The 27027-nt window shown below is 32.9% G+C and overlaps 1 protein-coding gene across 2 annotated transcripts in view; it reads right to left on the minus strand.

The window, feature by feature from the left end:
* Window positions 1-5159: 5159 nt before the first annotated feature.
* LOC129810272 (ras association domain-containing protein 10) overlaps window positions 5160-27027 on the minus strand; it is a 91897-nt gene continuing 70029 nt past the window's right edge. The window contains exons 3-5 of one of the 2 annotated variants that reach the window (XM_055860624.1): window positions 20076-20346; window positions 6617-6873; window positions 5160-6498 (exon numbers count right to left, since the gene is read on the minus strand). In XM_055860624.1, the coding sequence (XP_055716599.1) occupies window positions 5313-6498; window positions 6617-6873; window positions 20076-20346 (1714 nt within the window). In that variant the 3' untranslated portion in view covers window positions 5160-5312. Of the gene's footprint in view, window positions 6514-6616; window positions 6874-20075; window positions 20347-27027 lie in introns of both variants that reach the window. The other variant, XM_055860623.1, reaches the window with a different exon arrangement.

Below are 27027 nucleotides of genomic sequence, written 5' to 3' on the forward strand. Positions count from 1 at the left end.
TTTTGAAAAAATAAGCCCTTATAATAATATAAAATATAATATACCGAAAATTTTAAGAAGCTTGATCGTTTCTATCTCCCAAAAATCATGAAAAATAGCTAATTTCTGTCCTCCAATGATAGAAAGAAAACCTTATTGCATGGAAAGTGAAATTCATTGTTCTCTTATGGCCTCTACATACCAGAAGAAATTTTTTTAAAAAATGCATTTTAAAGAAAATTTCGCCAATCCTTGTAGGCAGAAATATCAGATTTTAAAAAAAAGGCAATTTTTGACGAAAATTGCTTCTAGTATGTAGGACACCATTACTCGATAGCATTACTGATTTTAAACAAATTTCCAGAAAATTCAGTTAGATTTACAATTTTCTCTTACTAATATTTTTAAGAATATTAGAGTGAAATTAAAGTTTGTTGCAGGATCTACAAAATTAGTTTATCTGCTCCTTAAACAATAGTTTTTTTCATTAAAAAAATACTAGCATCACACAAATATCTTATCGAAACGAATTACGAATTAGAGGAAATCAGTTCCATTGACTCTTAAAATATCATCTCAAAATGTGATTAAAAAATCCCATTTGATCCTACAAAGTGGATTTCTGGAAAATCATGGAATAGAATTAAAACCGTGTCATTGAATTCAATCCCACTGATTCTGATTGTGGATAATTGGAAATTTCTCTGTGTGCATATGGAGGACTTATCCACCTGGATTACCTGAACTAAAATAATCGATAGAGGTATTTTAGAAAATTGAAAGAATAAAAACTCCGTGATCAAGCAATAAAAGTTAAACAACTAGGAACAACAAATCAAAGTGAGTTTTTTTATCAGGAAAAATTGTTTTTTTTTTTCAGATTTAAAATAGTAATCTAAAAATTCAATATGTAACAAGGAAAGAAATTTTCCTGGAAATATTCGTGCTACACGTCCAGGTTAGTCGATTATTTTAATATCTTACGTAAGCTTTAAGTATCTCCAAGTATTCAAGTTGTAGAAAAAATTGTCACACTTTTCTGGATCGCAAAACTAAGGCAGTGCTTTCAAATAAATTATTTTCTTGCGTTTATTGCTGGATGCTTCACAATCATAAGTAAAATCTTTTAAAGATAACCCTATCGGCAAATTCTTTTTTTTTTTTTTAATATAACAGAAGAACGAAAAACAACCTTCTCAGACCATAACAAAAGCTTCATAATTTTTTTTTTAAGTATACAACATCAAGCTAAAGCCTAACCAAAATCAATCAATAAAATGAATCTAAATTTTTCCGAAAGACCTTACGAATGCAATGTAAAAATGGTGTAACTCTGGAATAATTTTATCATCTTTCACGGCGTAGTTTGACTAACTTTGAATGAGCTATATGTGAAATATTACTTTATCTTATATTCACAATGAACAAATTCAATTATAAACTTGAGAAAGAAAAGAGAAAGGCATAGAGATTTGCATAATTTCTTGTGGTACAAATTAAGATTTGAATTTAATAAAATAAAATGAATTCTAGAGATAAAAATTCTAGTGGATCTAGAGAATCTCTAAACCTTTTTATCCCAACATATTTTTATTGAGACAGGAAAAGGATGAGTAAAGTATTTAGGCCGTGTTAATAATGATAGTCGATTTATGGGGATAGTCCCTAGAAACCAGATCTAACACAGCGTAACGTATTTTTTAAGTAATCAATTGGTTCACAAAGATTATTTTGAAAAAAAAAAAACCAAAATAGAAATTTTGAAAAAACTAGTCTTTTGAGGTAAAAGCAGGAGTAAAAGGGTGAAATCTTAAAATATTGAAAAACCATGGGAGTTAATAGGATTATTGTTTATGCTCCTCTTTTTCTCCTGAGGCTTATATGAGTTACAGTAGAGTCTTCTAAATTCGAACGCTCGGGGGGTATTTTTGACATTTCTCACCTCCCAAATTCGAACGATTTTTTCAAAACCTACGAAGTTTGTGTGAGATTTAATTGTACTTTGAATCAAATTCTCGTAACTTTCTCGCAAGTTTTTGTGGTAACATACTTCCTTTTCATTTTACACGATTATAATGTATGTAAATATTCAGGAAGATGCACATAAATGTGATTTTCATTCACCTAGAATACGGACTTTCTAACATAACCTCACAATTGACATTTTGAATCCAAACGGCGTTCGAATTTGAGAGATTCAGATTTGAGAGACTCTACTGTATATGATCTTTTTCCAGGGTAGTATTTTGAGACAATCTCTTTAAAATGAAGCAAGTGAAATATTTTTAGTCCGTTTGCAAGGGACAGATAACTGTGCTGCTCAATGTTCACTCGAGTGCCGATTTACCGGACTTTTGCAAAAATTGGGCCGATTTGCCATTTCGCACGGATTTGTCGATGTCGTGCCGAACTGTTGATCTGCAGAATTTCCGTAGAATTTCAGCAGAATTTCTGCACTATTTCCCCAGTAGTGTTTATAAGAGAAGTCATGAAAGTTCACTATCTTCTTAATTGGGCTATCCTCAATAAATTGTAAAACATTTTGTAAACCCGAAACATACAACGAAAAAAGGCATATTCCTACTGTGTGGTTCTGGAGGTTGGAATCAACGCTGAGACGGCGGTGGACGCTTGAGGAGTGGGAAAGATCAAGAATGAGATGAAATAAATTCATTTCAATTCGATTAATTTTCTGTAGAATAGTGCGGATCTGTCGATTTTTAGCTCCAAATCGACACAATTTTGTCAATCGCCGCTCCCGGTTCACTCTGAGAGCCACTCATTCACCCCTTTTGTCTTTTTTATCAATGTATAAATTGTAGTTTTCCCTCAAGTTATAGAATGAATAATTATACATACTTACCAGATTCTATAGTTCTTAAGGAGTTAAGACCGTTAAGACGTGTTGTAAATTTCCCGCAGGAACAATGTCAATTATTCAGCTAAATTTTTGCTAAAATTTCTTTTTATTTCAAATCAAACTTGAAGAAAAAAACTGTCGATAGGAAAGATGTGCAAGATAATTTTCGGCCAAGACAGTTAACACGTGAATAAGACTTTTTCGAGGGGTTTTCCCTCTTCTCTGAGGTTTGAAAAATTTTGGGAAAACCTAGTTATAAAATTGTTACACTGGACTTTGTACACAAAGGCCTCTCTTCATCGATATTCAACAAAGACTAACGTCTTATCTTTGTTGTAATTAAATTAACCCATTAGCATCACTCGCATAATTAACTGATTTCTGCGAAATTTATATTCGAAATACTATCGAGAAATTATTTTTAGTTGCTTTAATTCTTCAATGATATGGGATAATAACCCCACAGAGGTAGACATTCATTTTGTAAAAAATTGACATCGCGTCAATTTTGATAATATTTTTCTTCTATTTCTTTCCTGATTTAAAGTCTGGGTGATATATTCTATTCTTCAACAATTGAACAATATAAATAATTTTTTTTTTTGTAAATATTTAATGTAAGGAATTTAAATTCAGAGGCTGTTAAGAAATTTGTTTGATAGCGTTTGCCTGGGCTTCAAATTTTTTAAATTGAAATTCACATCTGTTTCTCTTTCAAATTTTTTGCATATAGGGTAAAGGCTCATAATTTTGGACAGTCTGCTTATAAGCATCGATGTTCCAAATTTGAAGTGCTATATTTTCAATAATAATTGGCTTTTTTTGTTACTCTCTTTTCAGAAGGTTTGTTTAGGAACTTGGCAAGCTGTTTATTGTCTTTGTTTTTACTAAAATTAGTCTTAATACGTTTAAATATGAACTAATATGTAGAGCTGAATTTGACTCTTATTTTGGGCAACTTGGTTATTAATTTGCACAACTTGGCTGTAAATTTGGACAGCTAATCCGCCTCAATAGGATGCCCATTTTTCTTCATTTGATGAACCAATCTTACCAAGTCCTCTTCCTGTTCATGTAAGGGAACTATAGAATGTCACAAGAAGCCCGGAAACTTTCCATATCATTCATTAAAGTGAGTTGATTTCGGAACTCCAAGTACGTGCGGATTCGCTCATTCCCTGGCCTTTTCGAGAGCCTTTCAAGGCATTTCTCGCTACATCTCTTTCGTAGAGATGATGCTCCTTTGTTTCTCCAGGCATTTGTCCAACATATTCATAACAAAGGCTAAAACTTCACAAAATTTCGTGAGAAAAACACCTGTCAAAAATAAGGATTATCACCTCACTGGTAAATGTCTTAAAAAATTTACCATATTTCACATGAAAAATCTAATTCACAAGGCAAATCTCACTTCAGGTCAAATATACAAGTCACCACTAACGTGAATCAACACAATATTCAATGAATATTCAATAATATCACTCAAAAAAAAGCGAAGAAACATTGTTAGTACTTCATCATAGCTAAATAAGACTGAAGTAAACACGAAGTTCTGTCATATTTCTCGTAAGCAATTGCTCACACTGAATTTTCAACAAAGCAATTTCAACTCAAATCATATTCAAATTTTAACGTATTTAGTGTTAAAATCTTCCAAAAAGAACAAATATTTAGATAGAATTCATTATTCATCAAATATTGGAATAGAAATCCATCATTTTAATCAATTTATTTTTAGTGTCCAATTTTATCCTCAAAGTGTCCAAAATAAGAAACTGGACAAAATTATGAGCCTTTCCCCTATCCATATCATTCTCTACCACTCAAAATTATATTGAACTAAAATAAATTTGGTGTGATGTTCAAAAGAAGATGAATGCGAAAGAGTAGGATAGACTTATACAAACAATTTGAGAAAAACAGAGATATGACTTTCGATTTCACTATATTTTCATGATTTAAAAAGTGTGCTAGCACCATAAGAAACTAATTAAAAAATATATTATCCCCAGTATTTCAAACTACAATTTCTAACGGATTAAAAGGAAAAGAGTCAAGTGTTTCATTGCTCGTAGAATGAGGTATTAACGAAGAGCACATTAAATATTTTCAACCTTAATAATATAATTCGCAGATTTATAAGAAAATCACCTGTATTCAAAATTCAAGTGCAGAAATATCGACGTGGAAGGTATTTGGCTATGAAACTATAATTTTCACTCTTGCACGTGAAAGAAGGAAGTTGCTGTATTAATTTCACATTGCAGAGGATAATATTAATAAACTTGAGTAAATCAACAATATGAGATAAAGTGGCGGATTAACAGTTACTTAGTTGGTGTATTTATTGAGTATATGAAATTACTTTCACATTTTCGGGTGTACTTTCTTGGTGTGGATGTCTTTTATTTGTTGAGTTTCTTAGGTTCACATGGGGAAAGATTCTTGAGGTATATACCTCTGGTATATGCTCTCACACGAGCGTTCCCAACTGGGTCATGTCTTCTCCTAGCGAAGAGAGTCCTGTGTCCGAATTTGAATCGGCTTCTGTTCCAATAAGCTTTTTGTGTGTAATTTTAGCTATTCTCGCATTGCTGTTTATATTTCTCTGGTTGCAATGATGCATCATGTTCACCGATGCAATAAGATCTAACGTGGTGAAGTCTATGAACTGCGGCGGAGGTAACTGTGGAGGCAGTGGACTCGTGGCAGATTGATGGACCTGCACTTCGGTTGTGAATTGCATGGGTGAGTGAGGTGGTATCTCAACTGGAGTTGGCAGAATTGGTTGTCGGAGAACTTCGCTATCAGGAGTGTGGCGTATGTAACTTCCCACATCCTCCTTAACACTATTCTTCAGGATTATTTTACTGATGTTGTAAATATTCTCCGCTAAATACTCACGACTAAGATTTAGATTTTTCTCAGGTGTCACATTCACTTCGTGAGCTTTATCTTCCAACATCAATGTCTCAACTTCTGCCGCATCGAGTTGCTCATGGAGTTCTTGGAGTTCCTGAGACTTTTCCTTAAGGACACTAATGGACTTCTCAAGTTCACGATCTGTGTCCTCAATTTCGTTATTTCTTTGGGTGATCTCTTCATTGACCCTCTCGAGAGCTTCAATGATTTGGTGTTCGCTTAGGGATGGGTTTTCTGATTCGTAGCGCTTCACTTTGGCACTCAATCGTACCAAAAGTTCCTCTTCTCGCTGCAAGTGCTTATTGAGAATATACATTTTCTCCAGAAGATCAATTTCTGTTGCCATATCATCTGGAATTTGGCCCTCATTGGACTCTTTGGATGGTTGTGCTCCCTTGGATTTCTCCGCAGCCTCACTGAACTCCTTAGCTGTCTCATGATCCCGGAGTAGCATTGTTTCTCTGTTGGAGCGACTCTTTCGTCTTACTGTACCACAGGCCTCTTCAAGCTTTGGGCAATCATCCTGATCATCTTCCAGTGTTGGAGAAATTCCTGCCACAGGAGATGTTGTATCCTCTGTGTGAACACCAGAATCACTATTTCCTGTGGTGACTTCTTTGTCATCAGCTTCATGGAGTCCATTGAGATATGTCTCCAGTAGATAGTTCTTTCCATGCTCTCGCTCGCGGACTCTGTGGCGTTCCTCCTCAATGAATGCAATTTCCAGCTCACGCTCCCTGTAGATAGGATGTCTGTAGTTTGACACATTATTTCAGCATTAATACATTTTGAGTTAGAGGATAAGGTGGGGAAAGTGTCTCTCGGGCATTTGTGGAGAGGGTATGATACACTTACCTAAGACGTGACAATTGCTGCTGAATGGTCTCACCCTGCTCCAGAATCAGTTTCATGAGACGCTCAATTGTAGCACGTTGGGTACGCGGATGAGGAGTCTGGGCGTGGGTGATCCATGCAGCTGATGACTTGGCTGCTCGGTGTCGCCTTCTGCGCACTATGGCGCTTCCTGTGGGACTCCCACGGCCACTGTCGCAATTTTCCACACTGGGACTACGTCTTCTATGTCTTTCCACTCGTCGCAGTGTGAGTTTTACCTGAAAATGAGAGTAAATTTAATTAATTTACCCAGATTGCTTCCACTACTGCTGCAAGTGCTCAATTTCTCATACATCCATGTACATCATACAATTTCAAGTGAAATGCAAATTTCTAAAAGTTTGATTAGTGCTTAATGTACTGATTAATATTGAAATACATTTTGAATGATTTTGCACGAAACCGACGACGCTCAATTAGAGAGTGTATTATTCTAGCTATATTGAAGGAATGAGCAAATCCCTATTGACTATATTCCTTACTCACTAAAATATTTCGCAGCCTAATCTACGATTTTACTCACTATCAGCTGAATGTTGAAACGAAGAATAACTTCAGTTGAACCTCAGATTAGCGTTAATCTAGAGTTAAAATTAAGCTAGGTTTAAATATTTTTTCGTATGCAGAAACGTGGAATAGTGCTTTGGCGTAAGCTGTTTTTCTCATACGGCAACCCCATATTTTGGCTTTTCTGGCATGCCAGAAAGTGTCAATTCGTCAATGTTTTCGTTCGATTTAGCAAGATTCCACGGCTTTTTCACGTTATTTGGTAATCTTGAACCACCGGACTTGCTAAAGATTCTCTAAAATAAAATAGGAATCAATATTGTGGATGTGAAAGAATGTGCATGTTTTCTGGGTGCAAAAAAGCGCGACTCCTGCGACTCCTACTTCAGTGGCGACTCATTGAAGTTGCATTGTGGTGAATGTGTCTTTTTATTTCAGGCAAAATTGGCTTTTTAAGAAGCTGTAAATAGAGTGAATGCCTTGTTTCTTTTCATTAAATCCACTAAACTGCAGATTATATCAATTTGGTATGATTTAACAGTATTTTCGAGAAGAATTTACTGATAGATGTGGACTGGTTTATTCCATCTTTAAGCCAAAAATTATACCTCCGAAATCGGGGGTCTAATTTTTGGATTAAACGTTAATCCACTGTTTAAATTTATTCTATTTCTCGTTCAAACATTAGAAAACGGTGGATCATCCTCGAATTATCTTTATACTTCGATTCAACATTCAGCTGTATATGAGTTCCTGTTCGTGATACTATCAATTCCTTGATTAATTGCCTTTATCATTTTTTCTTGTTACAATATGTTGTGATACCGAACTTTCAGAAGACCACGTTTTAACGTAAATTTACTAACCGTTTAAAGGCTTAATTTTAAACAAGATATACATGACGCTCCGTACTATTTTCACTTGCTATTTCAGTTTAATTTATTATTACATTTTCAATATCTCATAAATTATGCCCAACGCACAATAACTTTTGTTTAGTAAACATGATTTTGACATTTCAATGAGAGTGAGTGAGATCTAGATCTAGTCATTTCGCTCATTGTCATGGGAAATTTCGAAAATATGTTTACAAACAAAAGTTATTGTGCGTGGAACATTATGCCCAGCGCAAAATAACTTTTATTTATAAACATGTTTTCAAAATCTTCTTTTAGAGTGAGCGAGGTGACTAGATGTAGATCTCACTCACTCTCATTGAAATGTCAAAAATATGTTTACAAAACAAAAGTTAATGTGCGCCAGGCATTATTATGTAAAATTACTCAACAAAATCGGTTTGGTGTAAATCTGTAAATCATTTTGCGTATAAGATAATCCGGAACCATTGCAATAGAAACGATGAATACGATTTTTAATATTGGAATCTCTCACCCATCATGAATCAAGACATAAACCAGTACGGATATCATTGGTCGTTTTTTTTTAATAGAAAATGTACCATGATCTTATCAAAAAGGGTCGTCTTAAACTTTAGCATTGAAACGGGATCCAGAAGGCCCGAAATACTTCTAGTTCATTCAGGAATATAGGGTAACATGTGGTATTTCTGGACTAGGTGCTTTTTGGGACATAATATGGGTATTTCTGGACACATCAAAAGTTCTATAAATATTTGTTTTCTTATTATTTTTAAGTTTAAGCTCTTTGCGTATCAGATAAAGATAAAACTTCTAAAATTTCATTTAATTTAAAATGTGAAATATGCGTGAGTTGTGAGTGCCACATTCCCCTTTTTACAAAACCTTCAGTGTGGTCAATTTTGCAGATGTCAAAACAGTCCTGAGTTTTTTCGATTTAAGCCACTTTACAAGTGAAATTTAAATAAAATTTTTATGAAACAGTGAAGTTTAGACTTTCTACTTAAAGGTAAATAGTCAGGCTAATTGAAATTTATTTGCATAATAGCAACTCTTGTCTGTCCCGAAATACACCATTCTTACTTTTTTACATTTTTTTTGCTATTTTGAATAAAAACTTATGCATTTTCCAACATTTTTCGGTAAGAATCTTTTTATGGATAGAATAAGGAATATAAATATTTGTATCAACAAAGAAAAAAATAATTTTAGAAGTCAGGCTGTTTGAGATTTGAAAGTGCTAAAAAGTGTCCCGAAATACCACACGTTACCCTAGTCCATTGCTGGTTGAACCATTGAATTTTAATGGCACAGCAGTTGTGAACTATGCCAAGTCCTAGAAGGTATCATGATCAGCTACTACAATTCTAAAATTCAATCAAATTACTATACTAATTATGCTGAAAAATATTTAGAAAAAATAATTTGCTCTTTTAGTCTTCTTGACACACGTAACCCCTTAAAGGAAGTAATGAAGTGTTAAGAATGTTGTTGGATATTATCTATTGTTGAAAATAAATTTTATGTACCCAAAAATGATAAATTTAATGCATTCCGAGCGAAAACACATGTGTTGCTTATGAGTTATGTGTAGCAAGAATGTTATACGTTGTGTATGTTGTTGGTCTAAAATTACAAGGAAAATTTTAAAATTATTTTATACATTAAACCCAGGGTTTAGAAAATTTTCAGTAATAATTGAAAAATCTTTAAACCGTCAGTAATACTACCGCTTTGCTATAGAGCTTCTTAGCGCATTGATTAACCGACCGAGAAGGGTTAGAAAAAATAAAATCAAGGGACTTTATAATGGAGGTCACGAACTTAAATTTCACTTTAGTTAAACTAAATTTAATAAAATTAATGAATGACTTTTGAATAAACAGCCATATTGAATCGCAACAGTGTCACGGTTATCTGTTAACCACCTGAAATACTGTGCCAGATGAATGCACACAGAATCCATCCAATTTGTCCGCGTTACGATGGCAGAGTGCAAGTGAATGTATAATGGAATATAGAGTTTGAATTGAAAATGTAAAGCTGAATTTGAGGAATGGGTAAATCTGTGAGATTCTCAGCGATTTATTCACCAAACACACCCTCCCCGTCGCGCCATGTCCTCATATTATTAACATGTGCAATGCATAGCATTAGCGTCCCCAAGAACGGCTGCAATTTCACTTTCTGCCTTGTCGCATTGCTCCACTATTATAAACCGTGAACAGCATATGCTGCTCTCTGCACAGTCTCAATTGCATGCTTCATTACACGATATACTCTCTCACATATGCCTCGAGTATCTGTTGTGCCGCACTTCGACTACGATTAATTTTATTAGCCCATTTTATGTGCACATTTCATGTATTACATTGGGTGCTCCTCCGATGCTGTTTGAATGAAACATTGCTTAAAGGGCACTTGTTTCTAGCACACATTTTAGATGACCTCACCCACCCAAATAGTTTACTTTCCGCCCTTTTCTCTCAACCAGCCGCATCATTCACTGTCCATATTTTTTTTCCTTTCACACCGAATGCGAATAATACTAATAAAAAAGACGTTCTTGCAAAATAACATAATGATGAAAGAAAATTCGCAGAGTGCTCGGCCATATGTGAATTCAATGAGAATACTACGAATTGTGAATATTGACCTTCACCATTATATATGGCAGTGGTGTATCAGTTTGTATACGAGTTAAACATATCCGACAAATCGAATGCCAAAAAAAATGTAGACATACATATAACCGTAACATAAGGTTTGACTTTAGTAGTGCAATGCAAATCTCTAATAATGGAAATAATCCAGTAATGCATACGCCTATTAATTATTAGATCTCTAGTAGTGGAAATATGAAATTCAATCAATGCTTATAATTTATTTTTCGAATGGTTCGAACTCTACCAAGAGAGCAAATGAAGTCACGCAGTTTGTCTGTCTGTCTGGCCGTCCGATTGTCTTTTTGTATGTCTCGCCAACGTCAGTCATAGAAGCTGAACGGTTGGAGATAGGGAATTTGGACCTTCGGAGGATCCCTCATAAGCCGATCAAAGGATTACGAAGATTATCTTCATTTTCCCTCCATTCCTTCTTAAAAAAAGCTGCGTGTTTAAAATTTACCCAGGTAGATATTTCACTAATGTACGAAAATATTCATGAATCACTACTAATAACGTTTTTTCAAGGTCAAAAGTTAAATATGCTCTAGAGATCGACTTTCTCAATTGAATGAGATCATGTTTGGGTTTGTTGGAAAGGTCTTGAATTCTTTGATAATTCTGAACCGTTTCAATCCTATTTAAACCGATAATTGTAGAGTTTAAATTTTTCGCCTTATACCAATAAATTCTCTGCTAAGTCGACCCTAAATATTCATGACGCAATGTCTCTTTTATAGGCCAGCGCCTCTGGTAATAGCGGAGACGACTGTAATAATATACTCGATCGTACGATCTCAGTGAGTTGAGTTTGGACTTGAATTTGTATTGAGTTATGCAGGTTATGCAAGTAGTAGGACGTAGTGCAAAGAGCTCGCGACAATTCGGAGCCCACACCAGTCGAGTGCATAAGCAGATAACCTACTAAGTATCTTGTAGGTAAGATTAGAATATTGCTTGTGTCCTATGCAATGAACAGATTATGAATCGATCATAAGCTTTAATACTAAATTCAATTGTGTTAGGGGAGACCGGGGTAAAATTAGACACGTATAGAATTATTCTGTCTACACACTAGGAGCAATTTTCGTCAAAAATGGTCTTTTTTAAAAAATTCTGACGTTTCTGCCTACAAGCATAGAGAAATTTGTTGTAGTTTGCCTTAGAAGAAATATTGTGGAAATCACTGTTTATTCGAAGTATATACTTTCCGTCCTATTCATTGAAATATTTATCAGCCTGATACAAAAAAATTTTGTCCAAATTATACACGATGAAAAATTTCATATGCTGGCTTATTCTACCCCGGTCTCCCCTACTATTAAGTTATATTGAGCAATATTTTTGAGTGATTTTTAAATTGATTCAAATCGGTCTTAAACGAGTAAACGGTAAATGCGAAAGTACTTTGGAGGTTTAAAATCACCAATTCGAATAATTCGCGAAGCATAGGAAGCTTATACCTTTCTTTTCTTTATTTATAATATTTTTATATTAAAAAAGAGCGAAAGAGCTTTTAAACCGTTTTGCTCTGTGAGTTGGAGACCAATGCTAAGATGGTGGTAGACGGTTGTGGTTTGTCCTCTCTTTCTCATGTTAGCACACTATGTTTCCAAAAGATTTGATTTGTGTCTCAAAAGTCAAAACAATAAATAAATAAATAAATGCAATATTACAATACATAGGGTAAAGTGATGCAAGTTATACATAGTGTTACAAGTTGGACAATTCGCCTGTATAAGTTGGACATGGCTTTTTTCTTGATAAATACAATACAAAATTTGTTTTTAAGCACAAGGAACCAAATTGTAAAACTAAAGCAATAAAAATATACAAATAAAAATGAAGTACTAAATTTATCAAGGCAAAAAGCCCTGTCCAAATTGTACCATTGTCCAAATTGTACCACTTTACCCTACTATCGGTGAATGTTTGTAATTAATTAGGTTTTTTGCTTAATAATTATAGGTTTAAATTAATTTCCATTAAAATTTGCAATCCTGAAGCTTTTTTGTTTTTAACAAAATATTAAGAGTCATATAGACAGATTATTGCTAAATGCTTAATTCTAGTGTTGTGTAACACTGATCATATTTTTAGTATTGGTAATATATTGTGCAAACATTTGAATGTACACTGCTACCACAAAAAACACACACACCCAACACGGTAAATAAATCCAATAAAAATAGTATGTTTTTTTCTGTAATTTCTCGTCCTGTCTCTCGGGTCGGGAGAATATTTATTGATAAATGTTAAACACCAAAAACATTCAAAACTCTCAGGCCAGGCCTTTTAAATGTCACTTTTCATATAAGTTATATCCTCTTCCACTCACAGATCATTTCATTTTCCTTTCTGTTACTCAAAATGTTGTGTAAGAGAAAACATGGGTAAAAGGTGATGGGTCAGAATTGTGCTCTTTTAGCTGTAATAGCCGTAATACTGACACAAATAATAAGTTGCTCTTCCCTTTTCCAATTATTGAGGGGAATTAATTAATAAATCATGCCAAAGTGGAAAATTGCTTCCTTCCTTACCATTTATGAATTTTCCTGTTGCCTTTTAGGGGTGGGATCAATCACGGAACGGCTTTTCTCGGTGGAGGTCTTTTGTTATGGAATGGGGAAAATATAAGGGATTTCTAACTGTTTAAAGCTTAAAGGTAGTACCATCAATTTCTGCTGATTTTTTTTTCTTAATTTTGATTTATGAACTCTTCCCGATTAATATCCTCAATAGAATTTACATGAAGTACATTGTATAAATTGCAAATTTTGATTAACTGAATAGTGGTTGTCCCATCTTGAAACTACAATATAACGTGCTTAGATGCCCATTAGTCATTGTGTTTATACCATCAGTTTTCATTCCCGGAGAATTTCACATACAATTGAAGTAAAGTGACTGCCTGCAACATTCATCATAAAATCAATATTTCCTTTTATACCACCCCTTTTTCCTCTCAAATATGACATGGATATTTACATAAAAAGGCTTTTCTTTTTAATGTGAAAATTTAATGCAAATTGTGGGATTGTATTTGATTGTATAACGCGCAATATTGTTTCATGTTGTATATTTGCGATAGAAATCGTAAACCATCCGTTTGTATTTTATTTATTGCTATTATAAGGTTTTGTTGTTGCATAACAATCGAATTGTTCTCAACAACCGAATTTTTCTTCACATTTTGTGTATAACCTGTATGTTGCGTTTTTCTTTTTTTTAAATAATCCGTGAGTTTGAAAAACAAAATACAAATGTCTGGCTGGCTTGTGTATCTCTATATTTGATTAAAAATATGAACAATTTTCATACTCTTCTGGGATTCAAAGACCTTTGAAATAAATTCAAACTTACCCCAATCGGCTGAGAAATACGCTTTCTAAACTTGTTTAAGTTTTAACCTTGAAAATGCGTCAAAAAAAATATTTCAAGGTCATTGTCATATAATATTATATGCAAATATTCGCTTAGACAATCTGTAGCGATTGCAAAAATCGCGACACATTTACGTTAAAGAGTTAAAACGAATTTCAATAAGTTTTTTTTGACTCTCTGATCAGTCATATGTAAAAAAAATCCTCGATTGACAGATTTATTTATTTCAGTGAATATGTTATTCCCAGTTAATCAATATATCAATGGTAGATGAATGTTTTTTCGTAACTAGTATTTATTTATAGTACTACATCACAGAGCAATTTAGTTGTGATGTACATGATAAAATAAAAATATATGTTTCCCAAATCAATTTAAGTTGATCTTCTTAATTTCTATGGAAACGCGTGAAAGGCCTATAATCACTTTCGTCTTCTATTGTCAGACTTTGTGTTAAAATATACCCAATTTTTAATAAATTAACCTTCAATTCTCAACATTATACGGTACTTGTGACCAAGAGTCACATAATTTCTCACATTTTAGAACACCCCAATGCCTCTTTTTTGCATACTTTGACTTCCCCTTACCAAAAATTTATAGTAAAAACGCTCATAAATCTGCCACTCACAGGAATTTGCGCCACGCGAGTGGGGGGTGATGTCATAAAAAATATTAAATAATCTATATCCATCAGGGAACGTAAAATATTTTATTGACCCATTAACTCTTAACTGTTTATCGTGCGAATTTCGCAAGCAATAAAAGACTACTTCATGATAATATTGCTATGTATGCCTACCATGTGCCAATTGTTATCATCCCCCGGTAATGATTTCTCACATCCCCTAATTACATAACAAGCTTTTATCAGTCTGAAAAATAAGTGCAGTGATGAATTAGTTGGGATCGAGCTCAAACTCGTAAGAAATAATTTTTTTTTGTATTCGAGTGGTCTTTGTTTTTTCTACTTTAATGTTTTTGGAGAGAAACGGTAATAGTTATCAAATTACAGCTTTCGGAAAAATTACTTTGATTACTTTTAGTGTTGCTATATCCTGAAATTTTGTTTACAATATTAATTATGTAGTACGAAATAGGTCTTTTATTAAAAATTCCAACTGAGAATAGGGCAGACCGGGACAGATTTAGCCATGCATGATATTAGATAGTTAGATTAGCTGTCTTAGAAGAAAGATTAAAGTAACTACTATTTAGTCCAAATTAACATTTCACTTCCTATTCATTGAAGTTTGTCAGCAGGATACAAACATTTTATTACAAATTATACGCAATGAAAAATTTTATTTACTAGATAATTCTGCCCAGGTCTCCCCTACATCCAAATTAAATTCAATTGAATAGGTCAAAGAAATTGGTTAAGTTTTCCCAATTTGACCATTTGAGATAAGTTTTCCCAGTGCAATTCCTCTGTTTCTAAAAAATTTAAGTCACAATCGAACTTGCACGTATTCCAATTCTCAGATACTTTGAATTTGAAGCTATCTCTAGAATACTAAAGGTTTCTCAGAGCATGTCATTTTATTACTCAAACTGCAGAAGGAGATAAAACAGTATACAGTACGACTCCAATAGAGTCAACGCATTTGCTTCTTTATATGTATGTATCTTCAATATTCTAAGTTATTAATTGTTGTACTTACTATTTAAAAGCTTGACATTAAACTTGAAATTTTACATATTTTTCACGATGTTTCAAAATTTTTAGGGGTTGACTCTATCGGAGTCATACTGTATTTACACTAATTTATTCGCTTTTTAATACGGCAAAAATTTTCGTGCACCCTTTTGGGAGTCATATTTTGAGGATTACCGAAAAAATTTTAACCACTGTATATGGTTATTTTTAACAAGTTTTTTTATTCTGGCATTTTTCAAAAATGATGCACCAATATATATTCATCTGATGTGTTCGTTATAAAATGAAGAAACCAAATGGTTACTGATAAAGTCTTGGGGTTTACATGATTCTACCTGTTAAATCTTAACAGGGAAATTTGGAGGGTAAATTATAGGAATTTACACAGAGCACTGGCTGAATTCACATCTTGCAAAGTTGGGTGTGGATGTTACCTCAACTTTCAAGGGTTGTAGAGAGAGTCTGGAAACAGTAGAACACATTTTATGTTATTGTTCCAAATTCTTAAGTCAGTGAATTGAAATTTTTAAGAAAGAACTGCAGACACTGCATGGAGGATCTCAAAACAGCGGCAGTTCAGGATGTTCTGCAGTTCAGCTAGTTTTTAAAAGAATTGGAGTAACGTTTGTTGGGTAGATTTAAGGGCAGGGGGGTGACAATTGCTCTGAAAAATGCGACCAGTTTTAGTGTAAATTTTTTCCTGCTTTCGTACACATTTCACGAGATATCTTCAAAACTACGTAGGTTGCCAATTTGGGGTTTTCGGTTGCCTCTTCGTTATTAAATTGGCTTTTATTTTGTATTAGTATTTTTTGCTAATTCATTCTACAATGACAGAAAATAGCTAATAAACTCAAAGTTTTTTTCGGCACGCTAGAAACATATGGGAAACATAGGAATATGCTCACTAAACAATCTATATATCTATCCATGGTTTCGTAAAATTTACCTTAATTTTTCCTTCCACTACTTAATTGTTTTTTTTTTGTATTTCTAAGAACAAATCCAATTTAATTTTCAAATATATCTTTGGAAAATACCAAGACAAATTTTTCGTTCATGTGTATCTCTTCCGTTCAATAGTTTTTGAGGGTCAAAAATAAAACGATTTTTACTATGATTCCAACCGCGTATGAAATCATCAGATCATGAACCGGTCAATTGATTTTATATAATATTCCAAATTTCATTTATATGACTTATATTATATTGGGTGTTTGGATATGATTTATGAATTGGTTCAATATGGTTGTTGTATAAAAAACATACAGTGATGAAAAAAGCTTTGCAAAATGCTCAAACTTATTGGCATGATGATTTATTCCGACAATTGAACCATACAGAGCAACTTTATTCATTCAAGCAAATAAGTTGAAACCTATTTTGAGGACATAGACTTCGAGGATTTTTTACAGTCCTGCGGAAAGGGACATTTTCATCTCAGTTGTGTTTCAGTTGTGAATTTAGTTTTTGACAGAAGAGAATATTACACTATAATAATTTACAGATAAAGAAAAAAAAATCTGCAATTGTGTATAAACAAAGTGAAAAAATACTATTAATTTGCATAATTTTCAATTTCTTTACTACAATTTGTGGACCCACAAATTCAAAAACATTGTGAATTTTTTAGTCATTGTTTTATAATTATATAATACTTAAAAAGCACAAATTAATGCATTTTATAGCAAACTTTGATTAATGAATTGTTTAATTTTATAAATTTAAATTGTGGTCATAGATGGAAATATTTTGGCGGACACCCGAAATAGTAGAGAAAATAAAATATAAATTAAATAAAATTATTATTGTCCAGGAAATTCAAAAAGCAGCATTAATGGTATAAATATGAATTTTTTGGTAAATTATTCATAAATATAAAGGTAACTATTATTGTAATAAGTGTTTAAAAATATGGAAAATCATATGAATTGATATATGTTTGTAATGTAGGTTCCAAACTGAAGCAGCCAAATTTTTTTTATATCGCACGGCGGCGTTTTTAGTGACGTTTTCAGAATTGAGATAGTTAAACCTCAAATATTTAATTTTAGTTCTTTCACAACAATATTTTTCAAAGTTGAACTTTTTACTAGAGGTGTATAATGAATAGCGCACAATAACTTTTGTTTGTAAACATGTGTTCAAAATTTCTTATGAGAGTGAGCGAAATGACTAGATCTAGATTTCATTCACTCTTACTGAAAAGTCAAAAACATGTTTACAAAACAAAAGTTATCGTGCGTTGCGCATAATATTGAAGTAAGCATGAAGAACATTCAATACAACTTTCGCTTTTAAAATATTTACTCTTCCGCTTTTTTTCTTAAGTATCAATTTCATTAATATTCTTATTTTCATATTGTTTCTTTCATGTTCACATTTAGTGTGATGCGTCACTATTATTCACTATGAAAACATTTAAAATTTCTGAAGATTTGACTCGGATATTTCACAAAAACGACACATAGATTAACTTAAGAACATTTATTAATATTAATTTTTGCCTTATTAAATTATCTTTATCTGTGCTGTGCGTACAGTAAAATATGCAAATATGTCGCTGTTTTACTGAAATTTTCTTTATAAAAAACCTACTGAAGAATATTACCAGATTTGGAGGGGATCTCAGTGGCTCAATAGGTAAGACCATTGAGTCCTGAGCTGAGTGGATGAGACCTCTAACTCTACTCTTATAATTATGAGTTGTAGTCTTGTTTGTTGCAAACAACTGAATGTTTAGAAAAAGATATTTTTCAATTGGAATAAAACGCAATAAAAATGCACTGCCTCTGCCAAAAAAATATTCCGGGATCATGGAAAAACTATCTACACTGCGAGGAAGGTGCTCTCCTTATCGGTCTATAAATGGACTTAGGAAATTCATATAACAGGGCATACAACAACAATATAACATATAAATACGATTACATTGTAACAACTATCCCGATACGATTAATGATAATACCGGATTCGGACAGCACAAAATTCTCTAGCTTAGTTATGTAAAAATAAAAAAAAAGATCCTTAAAATCGTCACTAATATCGCTGCTGTGCCATATTATTTAACTAACTTCGTTTTAAAATTTCCTTTATATACACTGAGAAAAAAAGAGGGTGCGATTAACTTTTTTCCTCGTAACTTTAACACTTTTTAGTTGTAAAAATATATCAACTTTTTTAATGTTAATTTTACACCTTTTTAAATGTTAAATTAACATGAAAAAAGTTTACTTTAACCCATAATACACCTAAAAAGCATAATATTTACACCGATTTCGGATAAATAATGAAGGGTAAAATTAACATTTCTGGAATGTTATTTTAACTTTTTCTGATTTCTCTCATTGTAGGGGATACTGGGGCAACACCGACCAAGGGGTAGCACCCAACACTATGATTTTTTTTTTAATATTAGACTTCAAAGGACGAAACCTGTATGAATTCATAGATACCATATGGATGCTTGTCCACTGAAGACATGATCGTCATAGTCCGTGTAGTTTAGTAATAAGAATCAGTATTCTGTGCTACCCCATGTTTAGTAATGTTCCAGTTTCTCCTACTAATTTTTAAATGAAAAATAATCTCTTTGTGAACTAGGCAATAATTTTAAAATGAAAGTGAGCAAAAAATTATTAATTTGAAATTATAAATTGATAAAAAGTTGCTAAACATCGTATGCAAATACGTATTATGACAACTTCATCATTCGAGAAGCAATATTGTAGATGTTGCAATTGATAATGAGATAAAAGCCTCGATAACGTGTTAATTTGCCATATTCTCTTTTAACTTTCCTTAGTACCAATATTTTTCCCAAAGCTCGTAACGACCAAAGATAAGAGTGAATTTTTATGTGGTCAAGAGCACTTTTATGTTTTATTATTGCTTTGTAATATTTAATGGGGAGGCAAAAAGATGCTGGAGAAGACAAAAAAAATTCTATCCAATATTTTGCGCCACCGTCAGTTACGCAATTACCAATAAAGTATGTGAATTAATGTGATGGAGACTCATTAAATAAGTATGAGAGAAAATTAATTAAATGTGGGCCACGGCAGGTGAATTTGATGCTATATCAGATATATTGAGAGGTTCTCACGTGATTATTATGTTATTAATGGGAGATGATGAAGAGCAGTGAAAAAAAAGTTTTCTAACCAAGGAGGGAGTGGAAAAAATACATAAGAAAATTGTGTAATTCGCATTTTTTTTTGTAATAAAAGTGACTATACGGGATTAATCTTTTTCTCTGAACACTCTTATGGTTTTTTTTACCAATACTTTCGCTTTTTAATGGTTATTGCAAAGTTTTCGGAAATTACCTCAGCCTGTGCCTCGCCCCATGCTGACCAAATTTTTAAGATTTTTGTACGTCCATCGAGGATTTGCTCGACTCTTCGCCATCGTTCTGTAATGACATAGTCTTTCGCTCGGTCTGAGATACCCTCATCCTGAATTAGTGCCTCTACCAAATCAGCAGCTGTAGTGTGATCTGTCACTCCTGAAATCCATCTCTGTTCTCCTCGTACCCAGACAGGTATCTCATCAGTGCTCTCCGAAGACGATGTCTCATTTTCATCTGTATCTTGGTATCTGGAAAAGTGCAAGAGGGAGAGTCAAACATGAGTTTTCCATATTAATTGAAATTTTCTGTTTGACTACATGACGCGGAATCAATTAGAAACGTGATCTAGATTCATATCATGTCCAATTCACCTGTGCTCAGATATATTATGTACAATGTATGAGTAAATTGGATAGAAAATGTTGCATAACTCACGACACAAATCAAACTCAAGCATCACCAAATACTCATTTATATGTCTGTCACCCCTTGCATACATTAGACACAAAATGATAATTTTCCATTTCCAACAATATACTAAACTCAACATTATAGTTTAGATATTGCCTTATCATTTACCATTTTAATTACCATTTTGAAAATTATTTATATCAGTATGTTGCAATTAAAATTATTTCCAATGTCTCGCTAGTACGTATTTACCTTTTCAAATTATAAATTAAAATATTTCCAATGTCATTACATTTTGAAAAGAATTTTATAGCTTGATTTCGCAATATTTTTATCAAGAAAAATTTTAAATGATGTAGTAATTTATGGTGCTATTTCTATGAAAAATGAGCATGTTTTTTTTAGCACATAAGTGTTCTCAAGCTCTTCTACATAATTCTCTTTTTTTTCCATTTTTTCCATATTGGTTGCTGTCACGACTCTTTGGTGGTTTTAGAACACGGTAAAGACTATGGGAAAAAGAGTTTAGCCAAGAACCAAGCCAAAGAAAAGTCGGTAAGGCAGAAGCACTTGAGAACAGTAAAGTGCTAAAAAAACATGTTCATTTCACATTGGAATAGCATCATTACCCGGCTTCAATTACAAAAGGTTAAAGTTTAAAGCTTTATTAACATGCAAATCTTGTTCGAAATATTCAAAGAGAGGGCAACTAAAGTTAGATTTTGATTCGAAATCTTCATTTCGAAATAAAGGTCCTCAGTTGAGCTTTAGCTCGTTTTACTTTCGCCAATTTGAAGTTTGAAATGGATCGAAATAGAACACAATGTGCTGCAGATTTTCTATTTTAGCCAAGACTCACTTGGAGGGAAAATATGTATATCTGAGGAACGAACCAGTCTTTAAAATACCCGTCAAATAATTTCGTCAGATATCTTTAAAATTTCTGCAGAAAATATCTACACCTCTGCCGAAAATCTGCCGATAAATCTGTAGATATTCCTACGAATTTTATTTGGACTTGGGACAAAATTCATCAGAAATTTTTGCAGATTTTCTGAAGAATCCTGGTGCATACTCTGACAAATTTCTGTAGATATTTTGCCGATTTTCTGTAGATTTTTTTCTACATTCCAGACTTTCCAGACAGCTGTGTCTGAAAAGATGGAATATTTTTCACTGAAATTTCCAAAATTCAATAGAGTTATTCTTGGTGATATCACAGTGTTTATATAAGATAAAGAATTTTGCGACGCCGTGTTATAAGTAGAGAATAGTGAAGTGAAAACTTTAAGCAAAATGTCGACCTAAATTTCGTGTTTTTGTATCATTCCATAGGCAATTTTTAAGAAATTAGTATTTTTGCTCGCATTTTTTTATTTATCTAAAATGTTTAATCGGTAATGCTTGTTAAACAGAACATACCATTTTCTTTGTAACTTCTACAGTTTCTTGATAAATCAACAATATTTTTTTGAGGCAATGGAGACTATGCAGATTTACTATGCAGAAATTCTACCGAGAATCTGTAGATTTTCATCAGAATTTCTGCCGAAAATCTACAGATTTTCTATGCAGAAATTCTGCCCAAAATCTACAGATTTTCTCTGAATGTACTAGAATATACAGTTACAATTCAAAAAACCTTCGAGTAATATCGGCAGGTAGAGTAATGATTTAACGGGTATTTTGGTGTATGTAGTATAGCGCAAAGAGGTACATTTCGAAATTCCCTCGTACAGAAGACATCTATTTGCATAATTTATAACAATTTTAAAATTGATTTAAAAACTTGCGACGATTAGCCCTATATAAATACAGTTTTGTATATAAATACAATTGATATTGTATAAAAAATTCGCAAAATTCTCACAATTTGCGTTATATATTACAACTGATTGAACATTTTGTCTCACTTTTTAGTGAATCATATTATGGTTATGCAATTTGATATAATTTTCAGTGTGGTTGACAGTAAAGTTAAATTGTATTAATTTAAATTTTCAGCTTTTGAGATTATATCATATTTCCACGCGCCTTTATTGGTTTTGTTTTTGTAACATTTATCCATAAAAAGAAACAATAAATGTAATTTTAAACTAACGAATTTAACTATTTTTATTATTTCTTTTTTTTAAATAAAAGTTTTATGTTTCGCACAACTTAAAAGTTAATAAATATATTGCAATATTATAAAATCTACTATAAACCATGTGGACTTAAAATGTGTAAAAAAATATAAGACACTATTTTTCCCAGATGAACGATGTTGTAAGAGTCAAAATGTACAAAAATAAGAGATCTTTTCAAAAGATTTTGTAGCCTTGATGCTCTTTTATGAGTGATTATTGACAATCACAAAGTATCTTGCTCTTTAGCCAAAAGTGTTAAGTAATACCACAAAAAAGACGAGACAGAGAAACTCTGTGTGATTTTTTTATAAAGCTCCTAACACATATTTATCACAGCTGTAGGTGGAATATTTGGAATTTCTGTGAAAAATTGCTCTGGTTTTTAAGCTTCTAATCTCACATTCTCCATGTAAATTCTGCAAAAAATACCTCCGCGTTAAAAAAGCATCGATTATGTATGATATTAAATTATTCACCTCACTAAACCAGACATTTTCTCTCGCTTAATACCCCATCTAATGCAATTTAAGTTCATAAATAATTTTGTAGCACAATCACTGATCGCAATTCATTTCATTTGACATACATTTTCTCAGACAATTTACGAGTATCAACTGCCTGTGATTCACATATTTTATAGAAACTTCTTTTTGCTCACGCATAAAAACTTCAAGCAACGCAATTTAAACTTCTTGAAGTCTGCCAATATAATCATATATTCGTTTTTTTTCTAATCTCGTTTCATTGAATACTTGTGAGTTAATTTCTTGTATTATTATGTGACGTTAATTATCAATTTAAGTGACTTAATTGTGATTACAAATCATTCGTTAGGGGCACCATTGGATTTCACTTGCCACTGCTATTAACACAAGAGCGTAAATTACAATTGCGACAATTTTATTATATCTGCCTTGATGTTCAATTTGCTACCCAGTTCAGGGCAATTATCCACAACATTGTCGAATAAGTACGCTCTTACATTGGTTCGCAATGAGGATTTATCCAGATTTACATTTTTCCCTTCTGTGCTTGTTAATCGATCGTAAATTTCACAATTCCTTCCGCTTTGGTACTTATAGGATTTATAAATATATGTGTAATGCTGAGAGCTTTTTCCCGCAGTCTAAAACTTTTCGCGTTGTTTTATTCATACAAAAAAAAGAGGAAGAAAAAAAAATATTTCACCAAATACATTTCGTATGAGCAATAAAATCTGGAAATAAAATAAATCCATTAAATTCGAATACACTGAGCTAGGAAAAACTCACAAAGAAACAGAATATGTTGTGAGAAATAGGAAGAATTGGGTAGAATATTGATTTGAGGAGCTTTTTTTCAAATTTTCTATACAGTTGTATTTTATTTTATTCAGGAAAATTCACAGAAAGAAAATCATAAATAAAAATTGAAAACTTTTGATGTCTTATTTGTGATTGTTAAAATGGCATTTGCCTATGAATTGATTATCCCTTCAATGGGAAAGAAAAAGCTTTGATGTAACATATAGATACAGGAAGAAGGCCAATCATGTCAAATATAGGATCAATATCCTGCAACTTTATGGTATAATCGTCATAACAATATAACTGGCCCATTTCTATATCATCTCTGTGTTATATTTACGTACAAGTAATAACTTCAGCGTATATTGGAAATATAATAACTATAGACATTAAAATTTATTTGAAAAGTGTTTATTATAACATATCTAATAGTTGTAATATGGTAAGGTGTTCCAATTTTGCCAAATGCTTTAATTCATAGTATTGATGTTATGTCTTTAAACTTAGATGACTATGAAATCATTCTTATTCATATTCATGTTCTTTAAGAGCATCATTCTTATTCGCACAGTCTCATAGAAAGTTTATTTGGACCTAGGATGATTAACTAACGGATGGAGCATTTTAATTCACAAATGGTATATTTTTCTTAAATTCTTTATAATTTTTAAGCTTTAGATTCCACAAAAATAAATTTAAAAGAACACGAAATGGTAGCCACATATACAGGGAATATATTAGGTGAGATTCTTAACAATCTTTAGGTGAGATTCTTAACAATCTCACCTACTATAATCCTAACAATATTTCATGTCCTCCGATCGCGCTCAAACTTGGCCAAAATGTGTTTCGCCACTTCCTGATCACGAATATATGGGGGGCTAAGTTACGTTCCCGGCCGGCCGGCCGGCCGGCCGTCCGGCCGTCCGGCCGCTCTTTGGAGCTTAATAGCTCCTAAACTAGAAAAGATATCGACTTGCGGTTTTCGGCAAAGGTTAAATATCGTATGAAAATTGCAACATGGTGCACTGACCCCCCACCCCCCACCCCTCCTTCCGCCATTTTGAAGACCCCCCTTTTTTTGTTTTCTCAATAGCTCCGGCCCTATGGCATCGATCGGGCTCAAATTTTAGTATGTTATAGCTGGGCCTTAGAGCTTTCCATCAGTACCAAACTTAAGGTCCCCCGACCCCCCTGACCCGAGCTATAAGGGTCCAAAAAAATTTTCTTAAAATGGCCATAACTCCGGTTCTAATTGTCAGAATTTAAAAAATGAGGGCTTTTTGGAAAGCTCTCGTGAAATGCCACTTCCTCTTCTAACATCGAAAGTTCATAAAACCACCGCTAGGGGCGCTATTATTAAAAAGAAAATTTTTAAATCTTAAAAGTTAAATAACTCAAAAATTCCTTATGCAATCGGGCTGAAATTTTAGTATGTTGTAGCCGTTGATTATACCTATCAAACAAAAAAAACCTTAAGTCGATCCATAACCCCTGACCCGAGCTATAAGGGGTCAAAGTTCGAACATTGACCGGCCTCTATCTCCGGTTCTAATTAACATATCGACATAAATTTTACCTTTTTGGTTTCGTCTCGATGAGCACTTTCAGATGGAAGTTCAAAAAGTCACCACAGGTGGCGCTGTGATAGCGTCAAAATTCATCGAAATTCAAAGTCACTTTTCTCAAAACCGGCATTGTGCAAGTTAATGAAATTTTAGTATGTTGTAGTCCAGTCTAGGACGTTTCCAAAATGGTGCGTATGTGCGCTGTGGTTTCAATCGAACCGGAGATATGAGGGGTCAAAGTTCACAAAATTTAAAAAATCATATCTCCGGTTCTATGTGACCGATTTTGATGAATGAGGGCTTAAACGAAAGATCTCACCAAATACTACAACTTTTTAGAACATTTGAACTTCGTGGGAGCAACACCAGGGGCGCCACAGTCAAAAAACGAATTTCAATATCACATAACCTCAATTATCTCGACTGTCGCTGAACCGATTTTGATGATTACTTCGACATAATTGTAGAGCACATTTGTCTCTACATTTCGTCCATACATCATTTTCCGGTCAGACTACGCTATCACTCCGATTTTGCCGTTTAAGTGTGAAAAAATTGATTTTTCCCATAATAACGCTTTGAAATCACTCAGATGCCAATTTGACTGCCTCTACTCCACCAAGACACTTAAAATTGGGTTTTAAATGGAAAGTCCCACAGAATACAACAATTCTTTGATATAGTTGAAGTTCAACAAATGACTACTTGGGGCACTCTGGATGAAAAAACGAGTTAAGAAACAAAAAACCTCGCTTATCTTGGCTTCTGAGTAATCGATGAGTTCAAGTTCTACGGCAAAATTATAGAGAACATTCTGGTCTACATTTCACCCATATAACACTTTTGTGTCAGTTCATCCAAATCCTTGATATTTTGGTTTAAATACAAAATTTGTATAATTTCACGAATTTTATTCAAGATAACTGAATGGCGTCTCCCAACTTCAGCTCTAAATCGAATTTGCATGCACTCCGAGTTAGCTCACGTTAAGAATCTCACCTACATAAGCCGGTTAGGATTATCTGTCCCTTTTTATTGAATTTAAAATTTTACTGGTGTTACAGATAGAAAATTTGTCAGAAAAAATCAAAAAAATGCGAATTTAACGTTTTTTCATAAAGGTTTTAGGAACTATTGTCCTCGTGCATTATGAATTTTGTGCTAATAACATAACATTAGATACTCTTTCATTTGGTAAAAGTTTTAAAATGATCGCATACCAAAACTAAAAAACCACTTAAGAAAAAATATACCACATTTTTGTACGAAAGTGCAGGATCTTTTCAAGTTCATTCGTAAAAAACCTCAAATTATACACAAAGTTTAAAATATAAAAAGTGAATTTAGAATATAAATTAAATTTACCAGTTAATTTATCGACTTATAACTTCGATAGTTAACTTCGTTAACTATCAACTGATACCTAATTGGGTCGGATTTGTCAAGTATTCCAAAACTTTTAAAATAATATACACGACTTATACTAAATGTTTGAAATATAAGAATATAAGCTCTCCGGATCCTTTCAACCTTTT

Source organism: Phlebotomus papatasi, chromosome 1, assembly GCF_024763615.1.
Source record: "Phlebotomus papatasi isolate M1 chromosome 1, Ppap_2.1, whole genome shotgun sequence".
Taxonomy (NCBI): Eukaryota; Metazoa; Arthropoda; class Insecta; order Diptera; family Psychodidae; genus Phlebotomus; species Phlebotomus papatasi.